Source organism: Thamnophis sirtalis, unplaced genomic scaffold (assembly GCF_051295495.1).
Source record: "Thamnophis sirtalis isolate CommonGarterSnake01/CBP01778 unplaced genomic scaffold, rThaSir2_p1.2 scaffold_2, whole genome shotgun sequence".
Lineage (NCBI taxonomy): Eukaryota > Metazoa > Chordata > Lepidosauria > Squamata > Natricidae > Thamnophis > Thamnophis sirtalis.
The window spans coordinates 32081333-32105106 of record NW_028261382.1 but is presented as its reverse complement, the minus strand read 5'-3'; the positions used below and the strand labels follow the sequence as shown (position 1 = coordinate 32105106).

Below are 23774 nucleotides of genomic sequence, written 5' to 3'. Positions count from 1 at the left end.
TTATAAATCCCTTAAATTTACCATATTTTTCTCCTTATAATTGGGTGCGTCATCATCCATTAGATTAGCCAGCCTCCTTTCTCTGTCTGTATTTATTACGAGGGATTGCTTGCACTGAATGTTCATTAATTAATCGGCCACGTTTTGGGTAATCCTAATTAATTCTCCAAAGTTGTGCTTTGTGTTCCTCTCCTCCTAGCCATCTTTTTATAAAGGTCTTACGGGATTAGTTTCCATCCATTGCTTCTTGTTCTACCCTCAGGTGCTTTGGGAAGCCCCTCAAACACTGGAAGATCCTGTCATGTCATCCCTAGTCCTTCTTTTCTCTAGACTAGGTAGAGGTAAAAGTTCCCCTCGCACGTACGTGCTAGTGGTTCCTGACTCTAGGGGGCGCTGCTCATCTCCATTTCAAAGCCAAAGAGCCAGCGCTGTCCGAAGACGTCTCCGTGGTCATGTGGCCGGCATGACTCAACGGCCGAAGGTGCACAGAACGCTATTCCCTTCCCACCAAAGGTGGTTCCTATTTACCTACTTGCGTTTTTTTACGTGCTTTCGAACTGCTCGGTTGGCAGAAGCTGGGACAAGTCGCGGGAGCTCCCTCCGTTACGTGGCACTAGGGATTCAAAACGCTGACCTGCCGACCTTTCTGATCGACAAGCTCACCTCTTAGCTGAGGTGGTGCAGTGGTTAAATGCAGCACTGCAGGCTACTTCAGCTGACTGCAGTTCTGCAGTTCGGCTGTTCAAATCTCACTGGCTCTAGGTTGACTCAGCCTTCCATCCTTCCGAGGTGGGTAAAATGAGGACCTGGATTGTTGTTGGGGGCAATATGCTGACTCTGTAAACCGCTTAGAGAGGTATATGTCTAACTGCTATTGTTATTAGCCACTGAGCCACCGTGTTCCTTCTCTAGACTAGGCATACCCAGTTCCTGCAACCGTTCATCGTATGTTTTAGCCTCCGGTCCCCTAATCCTCTTGGTTGCTCTTCTCTGCACTCTTTCCAGAGTCTCCGCATCTTTTCTACATTGTGGCAAACAAAACTGGATGCAGGATCCCAAGTGTGCCCTTCCCAAGGCCTTATAGAGCGGTATTAACAATATGTGATCTTGATTCTGTCCCTCTGTTAATGCAGCCTAGGGCGAATTGTAACATGGGATAACAAGGATGGCTTCTGTGGATGCTCCAGGCAGACTTTTAAATGCAGCTTTTAAAGGGGCGGGGGGGGGGGAGTTTGATTGCCTGGTTATCTTCTGTCTTTTAAAATGGTCTGTTGATTGGGGCCTGCTCAATATTCATTTTTGCAAGCCGCCGAATAAGGGATGGATAATGTTTTTATGACGGGAAGAAGGTAGCCAGGCTGCCTGGGGTACATAAATAAATAAATAAATTTGCGCGCAACAACTACGCATTTGTATATTTGGATGAAAATACACAACAGCTGCACTGGCTGTCAGATGAGCAGAAGGAAGCCCTGGGGTCAGCTCACCTCTCTTCTCACTGAATATGTTATCAAGGGCAAGTTCTTGAAGGCTCCCTCCCACTTCACAGATTGTGCACTATCCATGTTAGATAAGGAAGACAGGAAGGAAGGAAGTTACGAAGGAAGTCAGGAAGAAAGGAGAAAGAGAAAGAAAGAGAAAGATAGAAAGAAAAGGAAGGAGGAAGGAAGGAGAAAGAGAAAGGAAAGATAAAGATAAAAAGAAAAGAGGAAGGAGGAGGGAACAAAGTCAGGAAGAAAGGAGAAAGAGAAAGGATAGAGAAAGATAGAAAGAAAAGAAAAGGAGAAGAGAAGGAAGGAAGTCAGGAGAAAGAGAAAGGAAAGATAAAGATAGAAAGAAAAGAGGAAGGAGGAGGGAACGAAGTCAGGAAGAAAGGAGAAAGAGAAAGGAAAGATAAAGATAGAAAGAAAAGAAAAGAAGGAGAAGAGAAGGAAGGAAGTTGGGAAGAAAGAGAAGAGAAAGATATAGAAAGAAAAGAAAGGAGGAAGGAGGAAGGAAGTCAGGAAAAAAGGAGAGAGAGAAAAAGAGAAAAAGAAAGAAAAGAAAGAGAAAAGAAATTAGGAAGGAAGTCAGGAAGGAAGTCAGGAAGGAAGAAAGAAAGAGATAGAAAGAGAAAGGAAGTTAGGAAGGAAGTCAGGAAGTAAGGAGAAAAAGAAAGAAAGGAAAGATAAAAATAGAAAGAAAAGAATGAAAGGAGGTGGGAAGGAAAGAAGGAAGGAAGGAAGAGAGAGAGAGAGAAAGAAAAAAAGAAAGAGGAAAGTGAGTAAGGGAAGGAAAGAAGGCAGAAAGAAAGAGCCAAGGAAGGAAGGAGGGAAAGAAGAAAAAGAAAGAAAGAGTCAGAGAAGGAAGGAAGGAAAAGCCAGTGAAGGCAGGCAGGCGAAAAGAAGTGTCAGGGAAGGAAGGAAGTGAAGAAGAAAAAAAGAAAGGAAAAATCAGAGGAAGGATGGAAAGAAGGAGGGAGTTAAGTCAAAGAAGCATTTCAAAGGAACCAAGGGGTCACCTCTAGCTTGAGGCAATGGCTTGACTTCATTCACATCCGGTTCGCTGTTCGGCCGATGAACTTCCACCATGATAAAGTGCTGAGTGTTCCCAACTTCAAAACCGCCTCTCTCCCCAGGAGGGGAAGCAGCCAGGTGGGCGGGAAGGGGCGGGAGGGTAGGGGAGCTTGGGGCCGGGCCAGCCGTCTCTGGGGAAGGCTGTTTCAACCGGGCTGGCGACTGGATCCGAGGGAAAGGCAGCATGGGGTGCTGGTTGAGCGTCAACAGTCGGGCCTTCATGGGCCTCCGCGAGAGGCGAGTCGCTGGAGAGATGGAGGCATAGATGGAGCCGGAGGCCGAGTCCTCCATGGAAGAGCCGGTGGTGGTGGTGCTGGAGGCGAGGCTGTGGGTGTCCTTCTCGGAGAGGCTGGAAGATGGCACGGGGCTTTGAGGAGCCATGAAGAACAGCCCCGACTGGGAGGATTCAGAAGATCCCAAACCGGGTTTGTGCGCTTGGTCTGAAGGATCTGCCCGCGTCTGACAGGAAGGAGCTGGAGGTGAGGGCCTAAAGGCTGGAAGTTCTTCATAGAAAGAGGAGACATCATCCTAAACAGGAAGAGGGAAGAAGATTCAGACATGGCCACAAGAGGGCCAGCTAGTTTCAGGCTGAGGGCCATCCTTCTGCTCTGAGGGAGACGTCAGGGCTGGAGCTCCCAGCTGAGGAAAGGACCTTGCCAGAAACAAGCATGGATTCAGTTGAATATGAACTATTTTAGATGGATGCAGGCCGTACAACCACCCTACATATTTAAGCTCCAGCCAATGAATTAACTATGGTTCAGTAACTGACTGAATTTAGTCATTGCTTAAAGACATAGCAAAAAGAATACCTAGCACTGATGATGTTACCTAGTTTGGTAATGGAAACGTATACAAAAAAAACCCAAGTTCCTCCTCCTCCTCCTCCTCCATCACCACCACCACCACCTCCTCCTCTTCCTCCCCACATTACCTTCTAGCACTGATAATGTAACCTATTAGAGTAATAAAATGTCTGCAAGAAAGGCAACAAATTCAGAGAGCATCAAGGACCCCACAATTCTCCCCTCTACCCATTACCCTCTAGCACTTGTGATGTGACCTAGTTGGGTCATGAAATGTCTGCAAGAAAACTACCCAACTCCTCCCTCTCCTCCTTCTCCTTCCAGCACTGATGATGTAACCTAGTTGGGTAATGAAATGTCTACAAAGAAACCCCCAAGTTCTTCTTCCTCCTCCTCCTCCTCCTCCTCCTCCTCCTCCTCCTCCTCCTCCTCCTCCTCCTCCTCCTCCTCCTCCTCCTCCATCACAACCACCACCTCCTCCTCCTCCTCCCCCCATTACCTTCTAGCACTGATGATGTAACCTAGTTGGGTAATGAAAAGTCTGCAAGCTCAGAGAGCCACGAGGACCCCACAGTCATCATCCTCCTCATCCTCCTCCCCTCTACCCATTACCCACTTGCACTGGTGATGTTCCCTAGTTGGGTCGTGAAACGCCTGCAAGAAAACAACCCAGCACCAAGCATCCTACAGGTCCACCCCGAGCTCCAAATATTCTCTTCTATCGGTTAAAGAATCTATGTCTCAGCAGGCTACTAGAATTAAACCTGGGACATCCGATATCCTTAGGTGCCTGTTGTGGCCCAGCAGGAGCCGTTGGAGCTGCCACCAGACTCCGACAGCGAGGGGCCCTATGAGTCGGCTCTGGAGGATGTGGAGGACCCTGGACAGGGTTCCGACTCTGAGCAGGGCGCAGAGAGGCTGGTTGGCCACCAGGAGGCGCCTAAGCCTTGGACCAGTGGGGAGGAGCCAAGGGAGTGTGATCCGGACGTCATGCATTGGAGCAGTGGGGAGGAGCCAAGGGAGTTGTTCCTGGATGCCCAGCACCACAGAGCTAATAGGCTTAAGGAGCAGTTACGCAGTTACAGGAGATAATTGCACTTAACTGGTGGTAATTGGTCTCCTCTCAAGACTATAAAAGGAATGAGTGTGCATACGCCTTTTGCAGGAGTTAACGTATTCATTAAAGTTGGAGAACTCTCCTGGCTAGCTTGGCAGGCTGGATTGCTGCCAAGGTTAGTCTGTGCTGGATTGCTGCCAAGGACTGGTCTGTGCTGGATTGCTGCCAAGGTTAGTCTGTGCTGGATTGCTGCCAAGGCCCTGTCTGTGTGTTAATAAATCCTTGAAGTATCTCTGTCTTGGCGTCCTTTGGTGTATGATGAGGGGGGTCAGAACAGGTGCCCTTCCTTGGGAAGTAACCCTGCTGCTTTAAGGAGCTGCAGAGACTCTGGTGACATAAACGGGATGGACCAAAAGGTCATCTACTCTCTTCCCCTTGCCAGCCCCTTAAAGGTAAAGGTTCCCCTCGCACATATGTGCTAGTCATTCCCAACTCTAGGGGGCGGTGCTCATCTCCGTTTCAAAGCTGAAGATCCAGCGCTGTCCAAAGACGTCTCCGTGGTCATGTGGCCGGCATGACTCAACCCCGAAGGTGCACGGAACGCTGTTCCCTTCCCACCCAAGGTGGCTCCTATTTTTCTACTTGCATTATTAAGCATGCTTTCGAACTGCTAGGTTGGCAGAAGCTGGGACGAGTTACGGGAGCTCATTCCGTTACGCGGCGCTAGGGATTTGAACCGCCGAACTGCCGACCTTCCTGATCGACAAGCTCAGCGTCTTAGCCCCTGAGCCACCGCATCCCTGGTAAGATGGATGCTGGGGGCACATGGGAAGAAAGAACGTCAATAGTTTCATAGATCAACATCCCCCCCCTGTTAAAACTTGGAGGGCAATCAGGTGAAGAACCCCTTGAAATGATCTCTTACCAGGGAGATGTCAGGTAAGGCATTGATCCTGGTTTGGCTTCCACTCCTGCCTCCATCGGAAGAATTCTGGCAAGCAGGGAAAGAACAAGGAATGTGACGGTACAGAAGGATTCGGCCCCCAAATCCTTTCAGGGAGGAAAGCTCTTCTCCATTCAATTGTTCAGGATCGCTCGGTCTCTCTCTGATAAAAGTTGGAGTTGAACTTTGGAAATTACCCGCCAATCCATCCATCCATCCATCCATCCATCCATCCATCCATCCATCTATCTATCTCTTGCTTATCTCAATCCATCCTCTTTCTCATCTATCTATTCTCTCTCTCCTATCTATCCATCCATCCATGAATCCATCCATTTATCTATATACCCAGATATTTATTATTTATCTATTATTTTTCATCTATCTATGCTCCATTTCTGTGACTATCCATCTATTCCTATCTATCTATCTATCTATCTATCTATCTATCTATCTATCTATCTATCTATCTATCTATCTATCTATCTAATCTATCTATCTATCATCTACCTACCCGCCAATCCATCCATCCATCCATCCATCCATCTATCTCTTGCTAAGTATCTCAATCCATCCTCTTTCTCATCTATCTATTCTCTCTCTCCTATCTATCTATCCATCCATCAATCCATCCATTTATCTATGTACCCAGCTTTTTATTATTCATCTATTATTTATCATCTATCTTTGCTCCATTTCAGTGTCTATCCATCCATCTATTCCTCTCTTATCCATCCATCCATCCATCCATCCATCCATCCATCCATCCATCCATCCATCCATCTATCTCTTATTAAGTATTTCAATCCATCCTCTTTCACATCTATCTATTTTCTCTCCCTCTCTCCTGTCAAATCCCTACTCCTCCCCCATCTAACTTCTCCCTTCAAAGTCCTTTCTTCTAACTCAAATCTCCTTGCCTGGCTTCGCCTAAGTCAACGACCAACCTCTCCTTGATGCACAAGGGGGCAGTCGATCACAGGTTTCCCAAAAATCTGAGAAACCTCAGGATGAATTGCAAAGAAAGAGAGAAAGAGAGAAGGAAAGAAAGAGAAAGAGAAAAAAGAGAAAGAAAGAAAGAAAGAAAGAAAGAAAGAAAACACACTGCCACTTCTCCCCACCCCCCAATTGTGGCTGGCTCTGTTTTTAAAGCCAATTTGGGAAGCAACGAACCTCCGTGATCAGCCTGAGCTGTTTTCAATTAGTACAAAGCACAATTAGCCCCCTGCTAATAAAACATGACAGCGATTGGAGAAATCCTTAAGAGGAAGGTGAGAGGAGCAAGGCTGGGCTAGCAGGCTGCTGTTTGACAAGAGGGCAAGAAGCAAAATGGAAATGTTTTTTTAGAGGCAATGATTGTATTGTATTGTATTGAAGTTTATTTATATGCCGCCCTTTTCCCTGGGGGGACTCAGGGCGGCTTACAACTTGAAAAAAAAGGGGGGGGGAAACAGACATTAACACGTAAGACAATACATCAATTAAAAGCACAACATTCATACCATTCGGGAGGGTTATAGTCTTTAGCCCCAGGCCTGACGGGATAGCCAGATTTTGAGGGCTGTGCGGAAGGTCTGGAGGGTGGTGAGGGTACGAATCTCCACGGGGAGATCGTTCCATAGGGTCGGAGCTACCACCGAGAAGGCTCTCCTCCGCGTGGTTGCCAGTCGACATTGACCGGCAGATGGGACTCGGAGGAGGCCTAATCTATGGGATCTAATCGGTCGAATGGAGGTAATTGGCAGTAGGCGGTCTCTCAAGTACCCAGATCCACTACCATGAAGGGCTTTATGGGTGACAAGTAGCACCTTGAAGCGTACCCGGAGATCAACAGGTAGCCAGTGCAGCTCACGGAGGATAGGTGTTATGTGGGTGAAGCGGGGTGCACCCACAATCGTGGCCGCATTCTGGACTAGCTGAAGTCACCGAATACTCTTCAAGGGCAGCCCCATGTAGAGCACATTGCAATACTGATCAACCATCAGTAGCAAAACGGTGCACTGAATGAAATTTGGTAAAATGGGACCATTAGTGTTGTAATCTGCTGGCGGCCAGCGGAATTGGCACCAGAGTCGGACAGTGAGAAGGTTGGGGAGGAACATGGGAATTGAGGAAAGCTCAGACGAGGGCTCTGCATCGGAGGCAGAGAGCAGGCTAGACAGCAGTGAGGCAGAAGAACAGCTGGAGCCTGTTCTCAGTGTGCGCATGTGCAGAGCTGCCAGAAGACAAGAACAACTAAGAAAGCAGGGTAGACTTAAGAGTATTGCCACACCATGGAGGTGAGTGGCCCCTCCCATAAAAAACAAAAGTGGAGTAAATGGGAAGGGGGCTTTTGCAGGAAACAATTTGTTCCTTCGGTCGTTTCAAGAGTGGAAAGTAACAGTAAGAAGCTGAGTTCAATGTAGAGATATTTTAGACTGTGATTGTTCAAAAGTTATACCACGTATGGTCTTTGGGAAGTCGGGGGGAGGGAAGGGAGGTGGGGATTTAGGGGGAGGGGGGAGGGGGGAAACACAATATGTGTTAAATTCCATGATTGTATTTGCATACTGTGGCTTTTCAACGTTAGTGCGAAAATAGAACAAACCGAATATACTGGAAGGTAATAGATACCGAAGGAAAGAGTCGAGTGAAAGAAGAAGGAGGGTGGAGAGGGTGAGAGAGAGGAGGAGGAGAAGGGAGGGAGGGAATGGAGAGGGAGTGATAGGGTTAGGGTTAGAAAGAAGGGGAGGTGAAGTAGGCGTAGAGGGGTGTGTGAGAAGGAAGAATGAAAGTTGGAGGGGGTTGAAAGAGGGTGTATGGCGGGCCAAGGTGGTATACTGGGTTTGTATTGTAGAGGACATTTTCTATATAAGTGAGGGCCGTGTTTATTATTCAATGTTATATGCCCTGATTAAGCACAGTGAATATGTGATTGTATAGAATGAAAACATAATTATATATATATATATATATATATATATATATATATATATATATATATATATATATATATATATATATATATATATATATATATATATATATATATATATATATATATATATAAAGAGTGGAAAGTTCTCTTTGTGACTATAAGAGAGTCTGTGCCAAGTTTTGCCTTGCCCTGCAGTTGGAAACTAGTTATCTGGCAGTGTTCCAAGCGAGATAAGGTTCGTGTGGATAAATATTCCTCTGAAAGACTGTTTGCTAAGCCTTGCTGGCTGTGAATGAAAGGAATTCACGGTCGTGTAAATAAAAGAGATTTTGCAGGGACTAAGGCTCTGCTTCTTGCTTTTTAAGGAAGCCTGGCTCAGAATGGTTAGTTCAAGGAGAATCTACCCTGTAAGGAAAAACAAACATGGCAGGAAAATATTGGCCCCCAAATTGGAAGCAGGAATCTGTTCTACTTTTTTCTACCTCTCCCCCTTTTTTCAAAAAATAAATAAATACATTTTGAAGTTTCAGGTTATTGGACTGACGAGAATGCCTCTGAATGCCCTCCGAAGGTTCATTTCTCCTTCATGAAATCTCGCTGCATAATTAAAACAAAATTAAAAATTAAAGCCACACACTTAAACGCTCAAGTGCATTTCAGGGAGAAAGGAAAGCCGCGTTCGTAAATTTAGACACAGCTTCCCTGTTTTAAATCGTGGCTCTCCTCGTCAGAAGCCGACGTCCCAATTTGCCAACTTCTTCCATTTGTTATGGATGGATGGATGGATGGATGGATGATGTAGCACAAATTCCATTCTGTTTTAAAAAGAGTTTAATTATACATTTTCAGTTTACATACACAAGATGACACCAAGATAGCAGGAATATCCAACACTCCAGAAGACAGGCTTAAGATACCGAAGGATCTTGACAAACTTGAACATTGGGCACTATCTAACAAAATGAAATCCAATGGTGAAAAGAGTCAGGTTCTATATTTAGGCAAGAAAAACCAAATGCACAGGTACAGTATAGGTGGTACCTGGCTCAATAGGAGTAACTGTGAGAGGGATCTTGGAATCCTAGTGGACAACCATTTAAATAGAAGCCAGGCATGTGCAGCAGCTGCCAAAAAGCCAACACAGTTCTAGGCTGCATTAACAGAGGGATAGAATCAAGATCACGTGAAGGGTTAATACCACTTTATAAGGCCTTGGTAAGGCCACCCTTGGAATACAGCATCCAGTTTTGGTCGCCTTGATGTAAAAAAGATGTGGAGACTCTAGAAAGAGTGCAGAGAAGAGCAACAAAGAAGATTAGGGGACTGGAGACTAAAACATATGAAGAACGGTTGCAGGAACTGGGTAGGTCTAGTTTAATGAAAAGAAGGACTAGGGGAGACTGTTGGAATCCATCACCGGGTGTGTATGTGCAGGGCAGTTTTGGCTGTCTGAAACACACACACACAGGGATGGAAAAACATCGCACCAGAAACATCTTTCCAACCTAACGGTCAGGACTCACTATGCAAACTCATGTAGCATGAACTATGTGAGCAAGCTACGCCCACACCTGCCCCTTCTCCCCCTTCTCCCCTCCCTATGCTGTGCTGTAACTTTCTATTCCCCCTCTCCCCATCTTATGCTATGCTGTAATTTTCTATTGGTTTGTTTGTAGAATGCTGTGACCTTTTCATTAGTTTATTTGTATCATGTGTGATTGATTATATATGCCTTTTGATACGCTCCTTTTGATGACGCTGTAACTAACTTTTTCTAATAAAAGAGGTCTCCAAAGTACATTTGGGGGTAACTCATCCCGAGGAATTCTGCCTGGTGTTTTCCTTTTGATTAGGCGAAGAGACATGAGCGGCCCTCCAGTGTGGCAACAACGTTGCAGGAGACATGATAGCATTCTTCCAATATCTCAGGGGCTGCCACAAAAAAGAGGGAGTCAAGCTATTCTCCAAAGCACCTGAAGGCAGGACAAGAAGCAATGGGTGGAAACTAATCAAGGAGAGAAGCAACTTAGAACTGAAGAGAAATTTCCTGACAGTTAGAACAATTAATCAGTGGAACAGAAGTTGCCTCCAGAAGTTATGAATGCTCCAACACTGGAAGTCTTTAAGAAGACGTTGGATAGCCATTTGTCTGAAACGGTATAGGGTTTCCTGCCCAGGCAGGGGGTTGGACTAGAAGACCTCCAAGGTCCCTTCCAATTCTGCTATTGTATTGTAAGAGCTTTGTGAACAACATATTGTCTGGATTGATTTTGGGGGGGGGGGTGGCACCTGCTGCTGTGCACCAGAGGTGAAGCTTTTGCCTATAGCAGGTTTTCGAATGGTTCACCACTTTATGAGTGAACCCCAGGTTCACTTAGGACCGGGATGGCCCAAGTGCTCTATCTGGATTCCCTAACTCAATCTTCCCGTTTCCTGCCCAACACACCACACTGTTCTAACCTCGGCTTCCCGAGAAAGCATCAATCACAATCTTAGCCCCCAAAACTCTCTTTTATTTATACGGCAGTGAATTATGGTCATTCACAGCTCATAATGAGTCACAAAATCTGTGAAGATTCCGACAGATGTCTGCTCGAGTTGCCGGCAGTCTTTCAGGGGAAGGTTGATAAGCGTCCGCCTTTATCTCCCTTGAAACGCTGCCAGAGACCTAATTGCCCATTAGTTTTGGAAGGCCAAACGTAGCACAGAGTCAAACAGGAGTTCTCAGAGCTTGAACAGAGTAGATGAACTAATTGCTTCCTGCAAAGGCTCATGTCCATTTGCTCCTCTTTTATGTCTTATGGGAGGGGTCAATCATCTCCAAGCCTTATTCCCGAGTTGCCCTTTTGGTCTTAACTGTTCTTGCCTTCTGGCAGCTCTGCGCAGGCTCACACTGGGAACAGGCTCCCGTTGTTCTTCTGCCTTGCTGATGTCCGACTCTGGAGGCTCCGGAGGCAGCGCGTAACTCCTAGACGGGCCTGGCCCCCTCTCTGCCTCCGACGCAGAGCCCTCATCAGAGCCTTCCCCAGACTCCAGGACTGGCCCATCTTCCTCCTCAACCTCCTCCCTCTCCGACTCTGCTGCCAGCTCCACTGGCGGGCCACAACACACACACACCCCTTCGGAAATTGCTTACCTCCATCAAATCAATCAGCCACAAGAGCCTCTCCTGGCCACGCGGGTTTGAGTTGACGTGGATAGACGGAGAAGGTGGAGAGGAAGAAATAGGTTAGAAGCTTAAAAAATGAAAACGCAGTCTAAGCAATACACGGGGCGAGCGATCTCCTTTCTCTCTCCCCCCCACCCCTTTCACGGACCTCATCGCCCCCGGATGATGAGAAGCGAATTGACTTTCAAAAGGGGTTCTCCAGGGAGACGTTGAGCTCTGAAATGTGACAGGTCTGTATTTATTGGATCGCGAGTTGGCCGAGCTCTCCCTGGAGAAAGCCGTTCCTTCCACTGAAGGCCAATACATTGCACAGGTCAGAAGGAAGGCTGAGAAAATATCCACAGACCCCTCGCGCATCCTGGACACAAAGTGTTTCAACTCCTCCCCTCGGGACGGCGCTGTAGGGCATTGCACGCCAACACAACCAGACACACAGGCAGTTTTTTCTCCCTCGTGCCATCGCTCTGCCAGACCCCTAGTCATGTTTCATGCCTATTTATCCATCTTGTTTGGTTGTGGTATTATTGTCCTTCTGATCATCTTCTCTGCCACCCCGTTTTTATTGGCATTATTATTATTATTATTCTGTTGTTTTGCATGTATGTTGAGTGCTTCTGTACCAGAGACAAATCCCTTGTGCGCTTAATCAGACTTGGCCAAATAAAATATTTTCTTCTCTTCTCTCCTCCACCCTCCCTTCCACCCTTCCTTCCTTCCTCTCCTTTCTTTTCTTTTTCCTCTTCTCTCCTCTCTCCTTCCTTACTCCCTTCCTCCTCCCCTTCTCTTCTCCTCTCCTTTTCTTTTTCCTCTCCTCTCCTTCCTTCCCTCCCTCTTTTCTCCCCTCCTCTTCTTTCCTTCTTTTCATTTTCCTCTCCTCTCCTCTACTTCCTTCTTTCCCTCCCTTTTTTCTCTCCTTCCTTTCCTCTTCTCTCCCATTCCTTCCTTCCTTCCTGTTTCCTCCTCTTTTCTTCTCTTCTTCCTCTCCTCTCTCCTTCCTTCCTTCCTTCCTTCTCCCCTTCTTTCCTTCCTGTCTCCTCCCCTCCTCTCATTTCCTTCTTTTTCCTCTATCCCCTTCCTTCCTCCCTCCCTGCCTCCTCCCCTCCCCCTCTCCTTTCCTTTCCTTTTCCTTTCCCCTTCCTTCCTTCCTCCCTGCTTCCTCCCATCCCCTCCTTTCCTTCTTTTCTTTTTCCTCTCCTCTCCTTCCCTCTCTTCTCCCCTTCCTTCCTGCCTCCTCCCCTCCTCTTATTTCTTTCTTTCTTTCTTTTTCCTCTCCTCTCCTCTCTCCTTCCTTCCTTCCCTCTATCCTCTTCCTTCCTTCCTCCCTGCCTCCTCCCCTCCCCTCTCCACCTCTCCTTTCCTTTTCCTTTCCCCTTCCTACCTTCCTTCCCCCTCCCCTCCCCGTCTCTCCTCCCTTCCCCCTTCCACTAACCACCCTTGACTTAAACAGCCACAGGTTTTCAAACTGTTTGAGCTGGTTTTACACGGCTGGCTCAGCTGTCAACAGAGGAAATGAGCGATGGGATTTCAGTTTGTCTTAGCAGATCAATCGGGCTGCCCTTTGCCTGCTTGCTTGTTTTGCAAGGTGAATGAAAGCTGCTTGGCAGAAGGACAGGATGGAGAAATGTATTAGAGGATGCCTGCAGAGAAAACTGGGGAGAGAGAAAGGAATGACTCCTTCTCTTCGCTCTCATCCAAGACCTTTAGACGTCGTTCCTTCAGAAAAAAAAAACAGTGGGCGGCTAATCCAAGTGGATTAAAAGAAGGGTCAGTAGATGAAATAGGACATTAAGAGGGAGGGGCGCACTTCCCCATGGCTCGGGAGGGCCTGCTTCTAACTTGAACAGCCGTCGGCGTAAAAGGAGGACTAATTTAGCAAAGGTCATTGCATCGTGACAGCAGAAAAAAAGCAGAGCATCTTTTAAAAAAAGACAATCCTTTCTTCCCGTTGATGAATTTTTTCCCGGCTGGCGTGGGAAAATACAAACAGATATTAAAAAGTCCTTTGGTTTTGCTGATTATGAATCTTCCTAGCTGCTTCTGTTACTTGGCTGCCAAAAAAAAGAGAGGAGTTTTTAAAATTTATTGATGCTTTATTCAATGGCATGAGGTTTTTTTGCAAGCGGCAGCTCCCATCATCATCAGATGCCTTACAAAGCTTTGAATAAAAATTGGGGAGCTGGAAAAGATATTCCTGGGCTTCTTCTGATTTTCTGCTGCCAGTGGCTTAACACGGATCTCCTCCTGTTGGGTGTTGCTTGGTGGCATCACACATTCAGGAGTGTGGTGTGTTTGCACTCATTTTTAATGAGAGGTACTTTGCGCACTACGCATTGGAGGAGATACATAGAATCAAAAGCTAGATGGGACCTTGGAGATCTTCTAGTCCAACCCCCTGCTTAGGCAGGAAACCCTAGACCACTCCAGACAAATGGTTGTCCAATCTCTTCTTGAAAACCTCCACTGTTGGAGCATTCACAACTTCTGGAGGCAAGAAGTTCCACTGGTTAATTGTTCTCACAGTCACAAAATTTCTCCTTAGTTCCAGGTTGCTTCTCTCCTTGATTAGTTCCCACCCATTGCTTCTTCTCCTGTCTTCGGGTTGAATCCTTCTTCTTCGTTGCAGGTTTATTCTGCCTACTGCCAGCAGTTTGATCCTGACCAGCTCAAGGTTGATCCTTCCATCTTTCCGAGGTTGGTAAAATGAGGACCCAGATTGTTGGGGTCTGTAATCCATTTAGAGAAGTGGTATATAAGTCTAAGTGCTATCGCTATTTATCTATCTTTATGACTGTTTGTCTACCTGTCTGGCCCTTTTCATTCTTTCTTCTTTCTTTCCTTCCTTCCTTCCTTCCTTCCTTCCTTCCTTCCTTCCTTCCTTCCTTCCTTCCTTCCTGTCTGTCTGTCTGTTTATCTATCCATCCATCCATCCATCCATCCATCCATCCATCCATCCATCTCATCTATCATCTTTCTCTCCCTCTCATCTATATTTCCTATCTATCTATCTATCTATCTATCTATCTATCTATCTATCTATCTATCTATCTATCTATCTATCTCATCTATCTCTCTTTCCCTCTCTCTCATCTACCAATCTACCTATCTACTTATCTATCATCCATCAGTCACCATATCCATCCATCCATCCATCCATCCATCCATCCACCCATCCATCTATCTATCTATCTATCTATCTATCTATCTATCTATCTATCTCATCTATCATCTCTCTTTCCCTCTCTCTCATCTACCAATCTACCTATCTACTTATCTATCAACCATCAGTCACCATATCTATCCATCCATCCATCCATCCATCCATCCATCCATCCATCCATCCATCCATCCATCCATCCATCCATCTATCTATCTATCTATCTATCTATCTATCTATCTATCTCCTCTATCATCTCTCTTTCCCTCTCTCTCATCTACCAATCTACCTATCTACTTATCTATCATCCATCAGTCACCACATCTATCTATCTATTTATCTATCTATCTATCTATCTATCTATCCATCCATCCATCCATCCATCCATCCATCCATCCATCCATCCATCCATCTCATCTATCATCTTTCTCTCTCTCTCTCATCTATCTATCTATCTATCTATCTATCTATCTATCTATCTATCTATCATCTATCTATCTATCTATCTATCTATCTATCTATCTATCTATCTATATCCATCCATCCATCCATCATCTTTCTCTCCCTCTCTCATCTATCTATCTATCTATCTATCTATCTATCTATCTATCTATCTATCTATCTATCTATCTATCTATCTATCTATCTATCTATCTATCTATCTATCTATCTGCTGTGGTGGCCCAGAGGTTAGAATGCAGTATTGCAGGCTAATTCTGCCCACTGCCAGCAGTTGGATCCTGACTGGCTCAAGTCAGCCTTCCATCCTTCCAAGGTGGGTAAAATGAGGACCCAGATGGTTGGGGGCACGAGGCTGACTCTGTAAACTGCTCAGAGTAGGCAGTAAAAGCACTGTGAAGCGGTATATAAATCAAAGTCCTCTTGCTGTTTAAAAGGACTCCCTTCACAGCTGGCCTCGAATACCCAACCTTTTCCCTGAGGCTTTGCAAGAGTCCAGGCGTTCAACAAACAGCTTCGTCAAACAGCCTTCCTCTTCCTGAGCCTGCTAATGAGGCTTTGATGAAAGGTGTTTTTATTACCAGCAAATTGATTCCCTGGCCCTCGGGGCTGCACATTTAAAAAGGCGATTATGCTAACTTCATTTGGCAGGGATGGGAGATGGGAGAAGACAAGATACTGGCAGAAGACCCAGGTGTCTTCTTCATTTCCTGGAAAGAGCCAATTTCCCCCCTGTATTATTCCTTCTCCCAGTGGCTTTTACCCTAGGCAGTTCTCAAGTGTGTTTCCCCCACCCCTGCCCCCCGTAATTGGAAGAAAAGTTTTGGAAAGTGTGGTTGGCGAAGAGAAAATAAAAATACACCTTTTCTATGCTGCTTCCACTCTCTACAAATCCTTTTCTTGGGAAAAATATTAATACCCTACAGTGGTGGGTTTCAAAATTTTTTGGAACCTACTCTGTGGGTGTGGCCTCCTTTGTGGGAGTGGCTTGCCGGCCATGTGACCTGGTGGGAGTGGCTTGCCGGCCATGTGTTTTCTCTCCCTCCCTCCCTCCCTCCCTCCCTCTCTCTCTCTCTCCTTCCTTCCTTTTGTCTCTCTGTCCCTTTCTTCTTTTTTTCTTTCATCTCTCTTTCACTCTTTTTCTTTCTTTTTTCTTTTTTTATTTATTTCTTCCTTTCTTTCTCTCTCTCTCTGTGTCAGTCTGTCTTTCTGTTTGTGTTTGTGTTTGTGTGTCTCTGTGTGTGTGTGTGGCAGTGGTGGGTTTCAAATTTTTTTGGAACCTCTTCTGTAGGTGTGGCCTGCTTTCCGGGTCCACTGGTGGAACCTCTTCTAACCGGTTCGGTAGATTTGACGAACTGGTTCTACCGAATAGGTGTGAACTGGTAGGAACCCACCTCTGATACCCTAGTTGGGTAGTGAAACGTCTGCAAGAAAGCCACTAAGCTCAGAGAGCACTAAGGACCCCACAGTACTCTTCCTCCTCCCTCCTCCTAGCACTGATGATGTTATCTAGTTTGGGTAATGAAACGTCTGCAAGAAAGCCACCAAGCTCAGAGAGCACTAAGGACCCCACAGTCCTCTTCCTCCCCTCCACCTCCTCTTCTCCTCCTCCTCTTCCTCTCTCTAAACCCAACTCCCTTCTAGCACGGATGATGTCACCTAGTTGGGTAATGAAACGTCTGCAAGAAAACCACCAAGCTACTATAAATATTCAAGCAGAAAACCCTACCCTCACCAGGACTGATGATGTTACCTAGCTGGGTAATGAAACGTCAGCAAGAAAAAATAGCAAGCTCCGAGCTGCTATGTACAGTATATTCAAGCAGCAAACCCTCCCCTCACCCTCGCTGATAATGTTTGCTAGTCAGGTAATGAAATGTCTTCAAGAAGACAACCAACCTCGGGGAGCAGCAAGAATTCCACAGTGTTTTTTAACGGGATGCTCACGGATTTACAGAGTTGGAAGGGACCTTGCAGGTCATCTAGTCCAACCCCCTGCCCAAGCAGGAGACCCTACGTTTTAAATTTGTCTCTACTAAATCTTCCTGAGCTCCCATTCATTGTCCCGTTTTTGCAGTCAGGGGCAACTGGATTTTCCGTACAGGGAGTCCTCGGTTTTACACTTTGCCCACTCTCCTTTTTGCAACGCCCTGAAAAACAGTCGTAAGTGAATCCCGATGTTACACGGTCGTTGAAATTTTGCTATTTCGGAAGGTCGCAGAAGAGGCGGTCAACTGACCTCGCAGAAGAGGCGGTCAACTGACCTTGGGACCCGGCAACGGTCATAAGTACGAATCAGCGGCCCAGGATTTTGATCCGGGGACCACTGGGGAATGCTACTGCAGTCATAGGTGTGAAAAATGGCCCTAAGCAGCCACTGTTTTTCAGGGCCGTTGCAACTTTGTACGGTCATTAAGTGAATTATTGTAAGTCGAGGACTACCTGTGTAAGGGGAGAAGGAGATGGAGGGCCAAAATTGGAGAGCCGGGCCTGAGAGAACCATACCTACCCGAGCTGAACTAGCGGTGGTGGAGGTAAAATGGCTTTCGGTGCACGAGGCAGAATCACTGCAGGACGTTGTCGAGTAACAATCGGTTCCGGTCCCTGAAGGCTGCCGGGCTTTCATGAATTCTATTTCCCGCTTAAGAACCAAGTTTGATATGACCCCTCTAACCTCCGACAGGAGGGAGAACTGCAGAAACAAGAGGGGGAAATGGGGTGTTGAAACAGAACATGCGTTCCGACCGAGGCTTCCCGAGAGCCTGAAGCAAACTCCTGGTCCCAACAAAACTGCCCCTTTTATTAATTTGCCGTGAATTCTGCTCATTCCCATCCAGCAAAGTCTTTCGAGGGAGGATTTGCAGTCACAGACCTTATCTGGCTTGGAGAGCTGCCAGGCCGATCTCTGCAGAACTTGGCCAGGAGTTTCGGAGAGTCACGAACCAATGAAGTGAACTAATGGCCTCTTGCAAACTCCACTCCCCTTTCGCTCTTCTTTTATTTTCTCTGGGAGGGGCCATTCATCGTCCCCCTGTGGCCTTACTCCCAAGTCGACCCCTGTTCTTTAGCTGTTCCCTTCATCTGGCCACTCTGCGCATGCGCACACTGGGAACAGGCTCCAGCTGTTCGTCTGCCTTGCTGATGTCTGACTCTGAAGGCAGCTGATAACTGGCATATGGCCCTGGTCCCCTCTCTGCCTCCGACACAGAGCCTTCCCCAGATTCCAGGACTGGCCCATCTTCCTCCCCAACCTCCTCACTGTCCGAATCTGCTGCCAGCTCCACTGGCTGCTGGTGGGCCACAACAACCTACAGACAGAATCTTGCCAGAGTAAAGAAACTAACTGAATAACTATAGACACTCTCTGTGAACTGCTAGGGAGGCACCGTCACAACCCTTTTCCTGCCTACCCGACATTCCGATCTCCCCTGGCTCTTCGCCCTCTGGCAAGGAGCAGCAAGCCCCCTCCTTCCCTCCGGGGAATCCAGACCTCATTCCACCACACTCACTTTGGCGTGGGTGTTGAGCAGTTCAAAGAGAGCCAGGACGAGGGAATCGATCGAGATGTTCTTCTCCTTGTATTCGTCCAGATAGTAGGCCATGGTGGTCCTCTCGGGTTCGTTCAGGAGGTGCCGGGCGTTTTCCTCCAGCATCACTCGGTTTTGGTTCACCAGGCTACTCAACGTTACTTGAGATCCCGTAAGACCTTTATAAAAAGATGGCTAGGAGGAGAGGAACACAAAGCACAACTTTGGAGAATTAATTAGGATTACCCAAACCGTGGCCGATTAATTAATGAACATTCGGCGCAAGCAACCTCTCGTAATAAATACGGACAGAGAAAGGAAGCTGGCTAATAGATGATGAAGCACCCAATTATAAGGAGAGGAATATGGTAAATTTAAGGGATTTATAAGCACTTATATTTTCAGAATGACGTTCCCCAAAGCTATTTTATTGCAGGAATAACATTATTGTAGGCATTAAGCAGAAGAGCCTTCTTTAGAGCTAAAATATCGCCTTCTTGTTTTACAGCACATGAATGAGAGTGGTTTTCTTTCTTTTCAATTCAAGTTTTTTTATTTTTAATACAAATTATACATATTACAGAAACAAAGTGTTGTCTGGGTCTAAACTCTAGAAAGAGTGCAGAGAAGAGCAACAAAGAAGATTTAGGGGACTGGAGGCTAAAACATCTGAAGAACGGTTGCAGGAACTGGGTATGTCAAGTTTAATGAAAAGAAGGACTAGGGGAGACATGATAGCAGCCTTCCAATATCTCAAGGGATGCCCCAAAGAAGAGGGAGTCAAGCTATTCTCCAAGGCACCTGAAGGCAGGACAAGAGGCAATGGGTGGAAACTAATCTAGAAGAGAAGCAACTTAGAACTAAGGAGGAATTTCCTGATGGTGAGAACAATTAACCAATGGAACAACTTGCCTCCAGAAGTTGTGAATGCACCAACACTGGACATTTTTAAGAAGATGTTGGATAACCATTTCTCTGAAGTAGTGTAGGGTTTCCTGCCTAAGCAGGGGGTTGGACTAGAAGACCTCCAAGGTCCCTCCCAACTCTGTCATTCTATTTCTATTAAATCGAAATTCCAACTCAGGTTTTAGCAAATAGAAAGAGGGAGCGGAAACGCAGAGGTTTCCCAGATGTTGCCGAATGGCAGTGCCTTTCCAGGCCAAGCTATCCGGGGCTATGGGGGAAGTGCGTTTAAGAAACATCTGGAGGTCGAATATGTATTCAGGGCTGCAGCAGGTTCTTATTTTTTTTTCCTTCCTTGCATTTCGGCTGCATTTCAAAAGCTCAACCATCTCATTACCTGCTGGGCCTTATGAATGCTGATGGAAACACGCTCCGCTTTTAACCTTGACACCTTGGCATTCTTCCTTTCCAGGAATTTCTCCAGCCATGGAAAAAGCTGGATTTGAGGAAGGAAGGAGGCGGTGGGCGTGTGATGACCCTGAATCGCATCGGGAGGGACGTGAGCAGGGAGCCTGCAGAGAGGAGCCCGTGAATGCTGAAAACGTTGATTGGAAGGTAGCCTTGTTTTTTTTTTGTTTTTTTTTAAAGCAGGCTGATTGCTCTTGGGGACACGAGCGAGCGTGATGCTCCTGCCCGCCCGCAGCTTTTCAGCCTGCAAGGAGAGTCAGGGGAGGGAAGCGCTGTGGGCTTTGGGGGGGGGGGGAATCTTGGCTTCTAGGAGGACTCTGGAAGGTTTGGATGGCGGTGGATTGGCCCTGAGAACGTAAGAGACGGGTTGATGGGTCTGTCCATGGTCCACTCAGCATCTGGTTTCCAAAGTGACCAGGTGAGGGCCATGGGATGTTTGTAAATAGAAAATACAGAGTTCCATCCTCCTCCTCCTCCTCCTCCTCCTCCTCCTCCTCCTCCTCCTCCTCCTCCTCCTCCTCCTCCTCCTCCTCCTCCTCCACCTCTCTTCTTCATTCTCCTCTTCTCTTCTTCTTCTCTTCTCCTCTTCCTTCTCCTCCTCTATTCTTCCTCCATTCTCCACCTCCTCCTTCTCCTCTTCTATATTTCCTCCATTCTTCTCTTCCTCCTTCTATTACTCCATTCCCCACCTCCTCTTCCTCCTCCTTCTCCCCTTCTATATTTCCTTCATTCTCCTCTTCCTCCTTCTATTCCTCTCTTCTCCACCTCCTCTTCCTCCTCCTCCTCTTCTATATTTCCTTCATTTTCCTTCTTCTATTCCTCTCTTCTCCACCCTTCTCTTTCTCCTTTTCTATATTTCCTCCATTCTCCTCTTCCTCCTCTAGTCCTCCCTTCTCCACCTCTTCTTCCTTCTCTTTCTTCTCTTCTATATTTCCTTCATTCTCCTCTTCCTCCATTCTCCTCCTCCTCCCTTCTAGGTTTCCTTCATCCTCCTTCTATTCCTCCCTTCTCTATCTCTTCTTCCTTCTCTTTCTCCTCTTCTATATTTCCTTCATTCTCCTCTTCCTTCTTCTATTCCTTTCTTCTCCACCCTTCTCTTTCTCCTTTTCTATATTTCCTCCTTTCTCCTCTTCCTCCTTCTATTCCTCCATTCTCCACCTCCTCTTCCTTCTCCTTCTCTCCTATATTTCCTCCAGTCTCCTCCTTCTCCTCTATTGCTCCATTCTCTTCCTCCTCCTTCTATTCCTCCATTCTCCACCTCTTTTTCCTTCTCCTTCTCTCCTATATTTCCTCCATTCTCCACCTCCTCCCCTACTCTTCCTCCATTCTCCACCTCTTCTTCCTCCTTCCTCCATTCTCCTCCCTCCTCTTCCTCCCTCCGCAATTGGCATTAAAAGGGATGAAGATAACAGGGAACCTTCAAGATTAACTGTTCCTAAGCCTGTTCCCCATGGATTTTTCCAGGGTCCTTTGAAATTTTGTGGGAAGGAAGCAGTGAAATGTCATTCTGTTGGAAGCACTATAAAAAGGCCACTTCACGCTCCCAGGAAACCAACCTGTCCTTTGCAGTTGTGACTCTGCTGAGTTGTATAGCTTAGTTCTTCCCCTCTGGTGCCACTTTCCTACGCACTGCAGCTCCCGATGCTCCACCCAGCATCGAGAGCAGGCTCAGCTTTGGGATCAATTGTCCTTTGAAGAGTTTCATTGCACATACCGCCGAGACTAAGAGCACAAATTGGTTCTGAATTTTTGGACCAATTGAATTTCTGCCGTTTGCCTCTTTAGCGTTTATTCCTGAAATTGCTTTCTCTCTTAGTTTGGAGAGCCCTCAAAAATCCTGAAGGACCCTTAGGGGAAGAAACCTCGACCTGGCAACTCCTTGAGTACTGAATCATAATTGGCTTTCTGGAGTCAGAATGGGGATCGTTCGTAACACTGTAATTGCAACCAATCTGTATATTAGTGTCTACAAGCCACGGTGGCGCAGTGGTCAGAGTGCGGTACTGCAGGCTACTTCTGCTGACTGCCGGTTGACTGCAATTTGGCAGTTCAAATCTCACCAAGCTCAAAGTTGACTCAACCTCCCATCCTTCTGCAGTGGGTAAAATGAGAACCTAGGTTGTTGGGGCAAGAGGCTGACTCTGTAAACCACTAAGAAAGGGATATAAAGCACTGTAAAATGGTATATAAGTTTAAGGGCTATTGCTAAGTGCTATCCATCCCTATCCCCCCTCCCTCCCTCCCTCCCTCCCTCCCCCCTCTCTCTTATCTGTCTGCCTGCCTGCCTGCCTGCCTGCCTACCTAGATAGATAAGTAGATAGATAGATAGATAGATAGATAGATAGATAGATAGATAGATAGATAGATAGATAGATAGATAGATAGATAGATAGATTCATACATACATGCATGCATGCATACATACATACATACATACATACCTTTTGACCCCCCAAATAAGCACTTGGCCTTATTTTGGGGAGGGGGACTTATTATTTTTGAGGTGCAGGAGGCAGAGAGTGTGGTCACCTCATGGCTGCTGCTGTGTTGCAATATTTTCGGGGAGAGCTTATTTTGGGGGGAGGGTTTCTTTTAGCGCATGTGCTCAAAAAAAAACCCAATTGGGCTTATTATCCAGGGAGGTCTTATTTTGGGGGAAACAGGTTACATCCACGGTGGCGCAGTGGCTAGAGTGCGGTACTGCAGGCTACTTCTGCTGACTGCTGGCTGACTGCAATTTGGCAGTTGAAATCTCACCAGGTTCAAGGTTGACTCGTCCTTCCAAAGTGGGTAAAATGAGGAGCCAGATTGTTGGGGGCAAGAGGCTGACTCTGTTAGAGAGCTTAGAGAGCAGTTTGGAGAGCAGCCAATCACCTCCAAGATGTGGTTTTACTCCCAAGAAAACCTATTCTTGTCTTCTGGCAGCTCTGCGCATGCACACACTGGAAACAGGCTCCAGCTGTTCTTCTGCCTCACTGATGTCTGACTCCTCTCTTTGCCTCCGATGCAGAGCCCTCGTCTGAGCTTTCCTCAGCCCCCAGGACTGGTCCATGTTCCTCCCCAACCTCCTCACTGTCCGACTCTGTTGTCAATCCCACTGATCAATGGCGGGACACAACAGTACACATTATCAGTGCTGGAAGGGAGGGGACATCACCATTCAACCCCCCAAGCTGCAAATATTCTCCTCCTCTATCAATGCCACAGCTGTTATCATGTTTTATTACTCCCCCCGTCCTCCATCTTCCCGAAAATTCAAACTGCTTATCGTGCAACTTTTGCTCTGCAGGAAACGAAGGCTAACAAGCTCCAAGGGAGCAGCACAGAAAGAGTTTCGTAAATCTCTAAGTCTGCAGAAGCCACCTCTGCCACTTCGGCAGGTGTCCCGTTTTAAAAAAGGTGAGCAGGAGGTGGTTTTCTGCTTTAGAAGTAGAAACTCTGCAAAATCCTCAGAGGTGAAGCAGCAGTGGTGATTCTTATTCTGACCAAGGCTTCCCCAAAAAAGCACGAAGCAGATTCCTGGTCCCGAGAAAACCCCTTTTATTAAACGAATGTCAATTCCTCTCATTCACCTTCAGCCAAGGCCTGGCAAACAGTCTTTCAAAGGTGTATTTATGACCACAGACCTTATCTAGCTTGGAAAGCTGCCATGTCAATATTTCCCAAACGCAGTGCTGTGCAAGGAAAGGCTGGGCACAGAGTCTCTGAGATTCACGGACAGATCTTCACACTCCTGAAACGAATCTAACGACCGAGCGAACAAATTGTTTCCTGCAAAATCCCCCTCCCCATTCTCTTTTATTTCCTATGGGGGTG

General features: G+C 46.6%; 1 protein-coding gene across 1 annotated transcript in view; it reads right to left on the bottom strand.

The window, feature by feature from the left end:
- WHRN (whirlin) overlaps nucleotides 1-23774 on the bottom strand; it is a 100371-nt gene that overhangs the window by 5063 nt on the left and 71534 nt on the right. The window contains exons 6-10 of the mRNA XM_087704657.1: nucleotides 18570-18782; nucleotides 17570-17752; nucleotides 11415-11447; nucleotides 5344-5409; nucleotides 2501-3083 (exon numbers count right to left, since the gene is read on the bottom strand). Of these exons, the coding sequence (XP_087560783.1) occupies nucleotides 2501-3083; nucleotides 5344-5409; nucleotides 11415-11447; nucleotides 17570-17752; nucleotides 18570-18782 (1078 nt within the window). The remainder of the gene's footprint in view (nucleotides 1-2500; nucleotides 3084-5343; nucleotides 5410-11414; nucleotides 11448-17569; nucleotides 17753-18569; nucleotides 18783-23774) is intronic.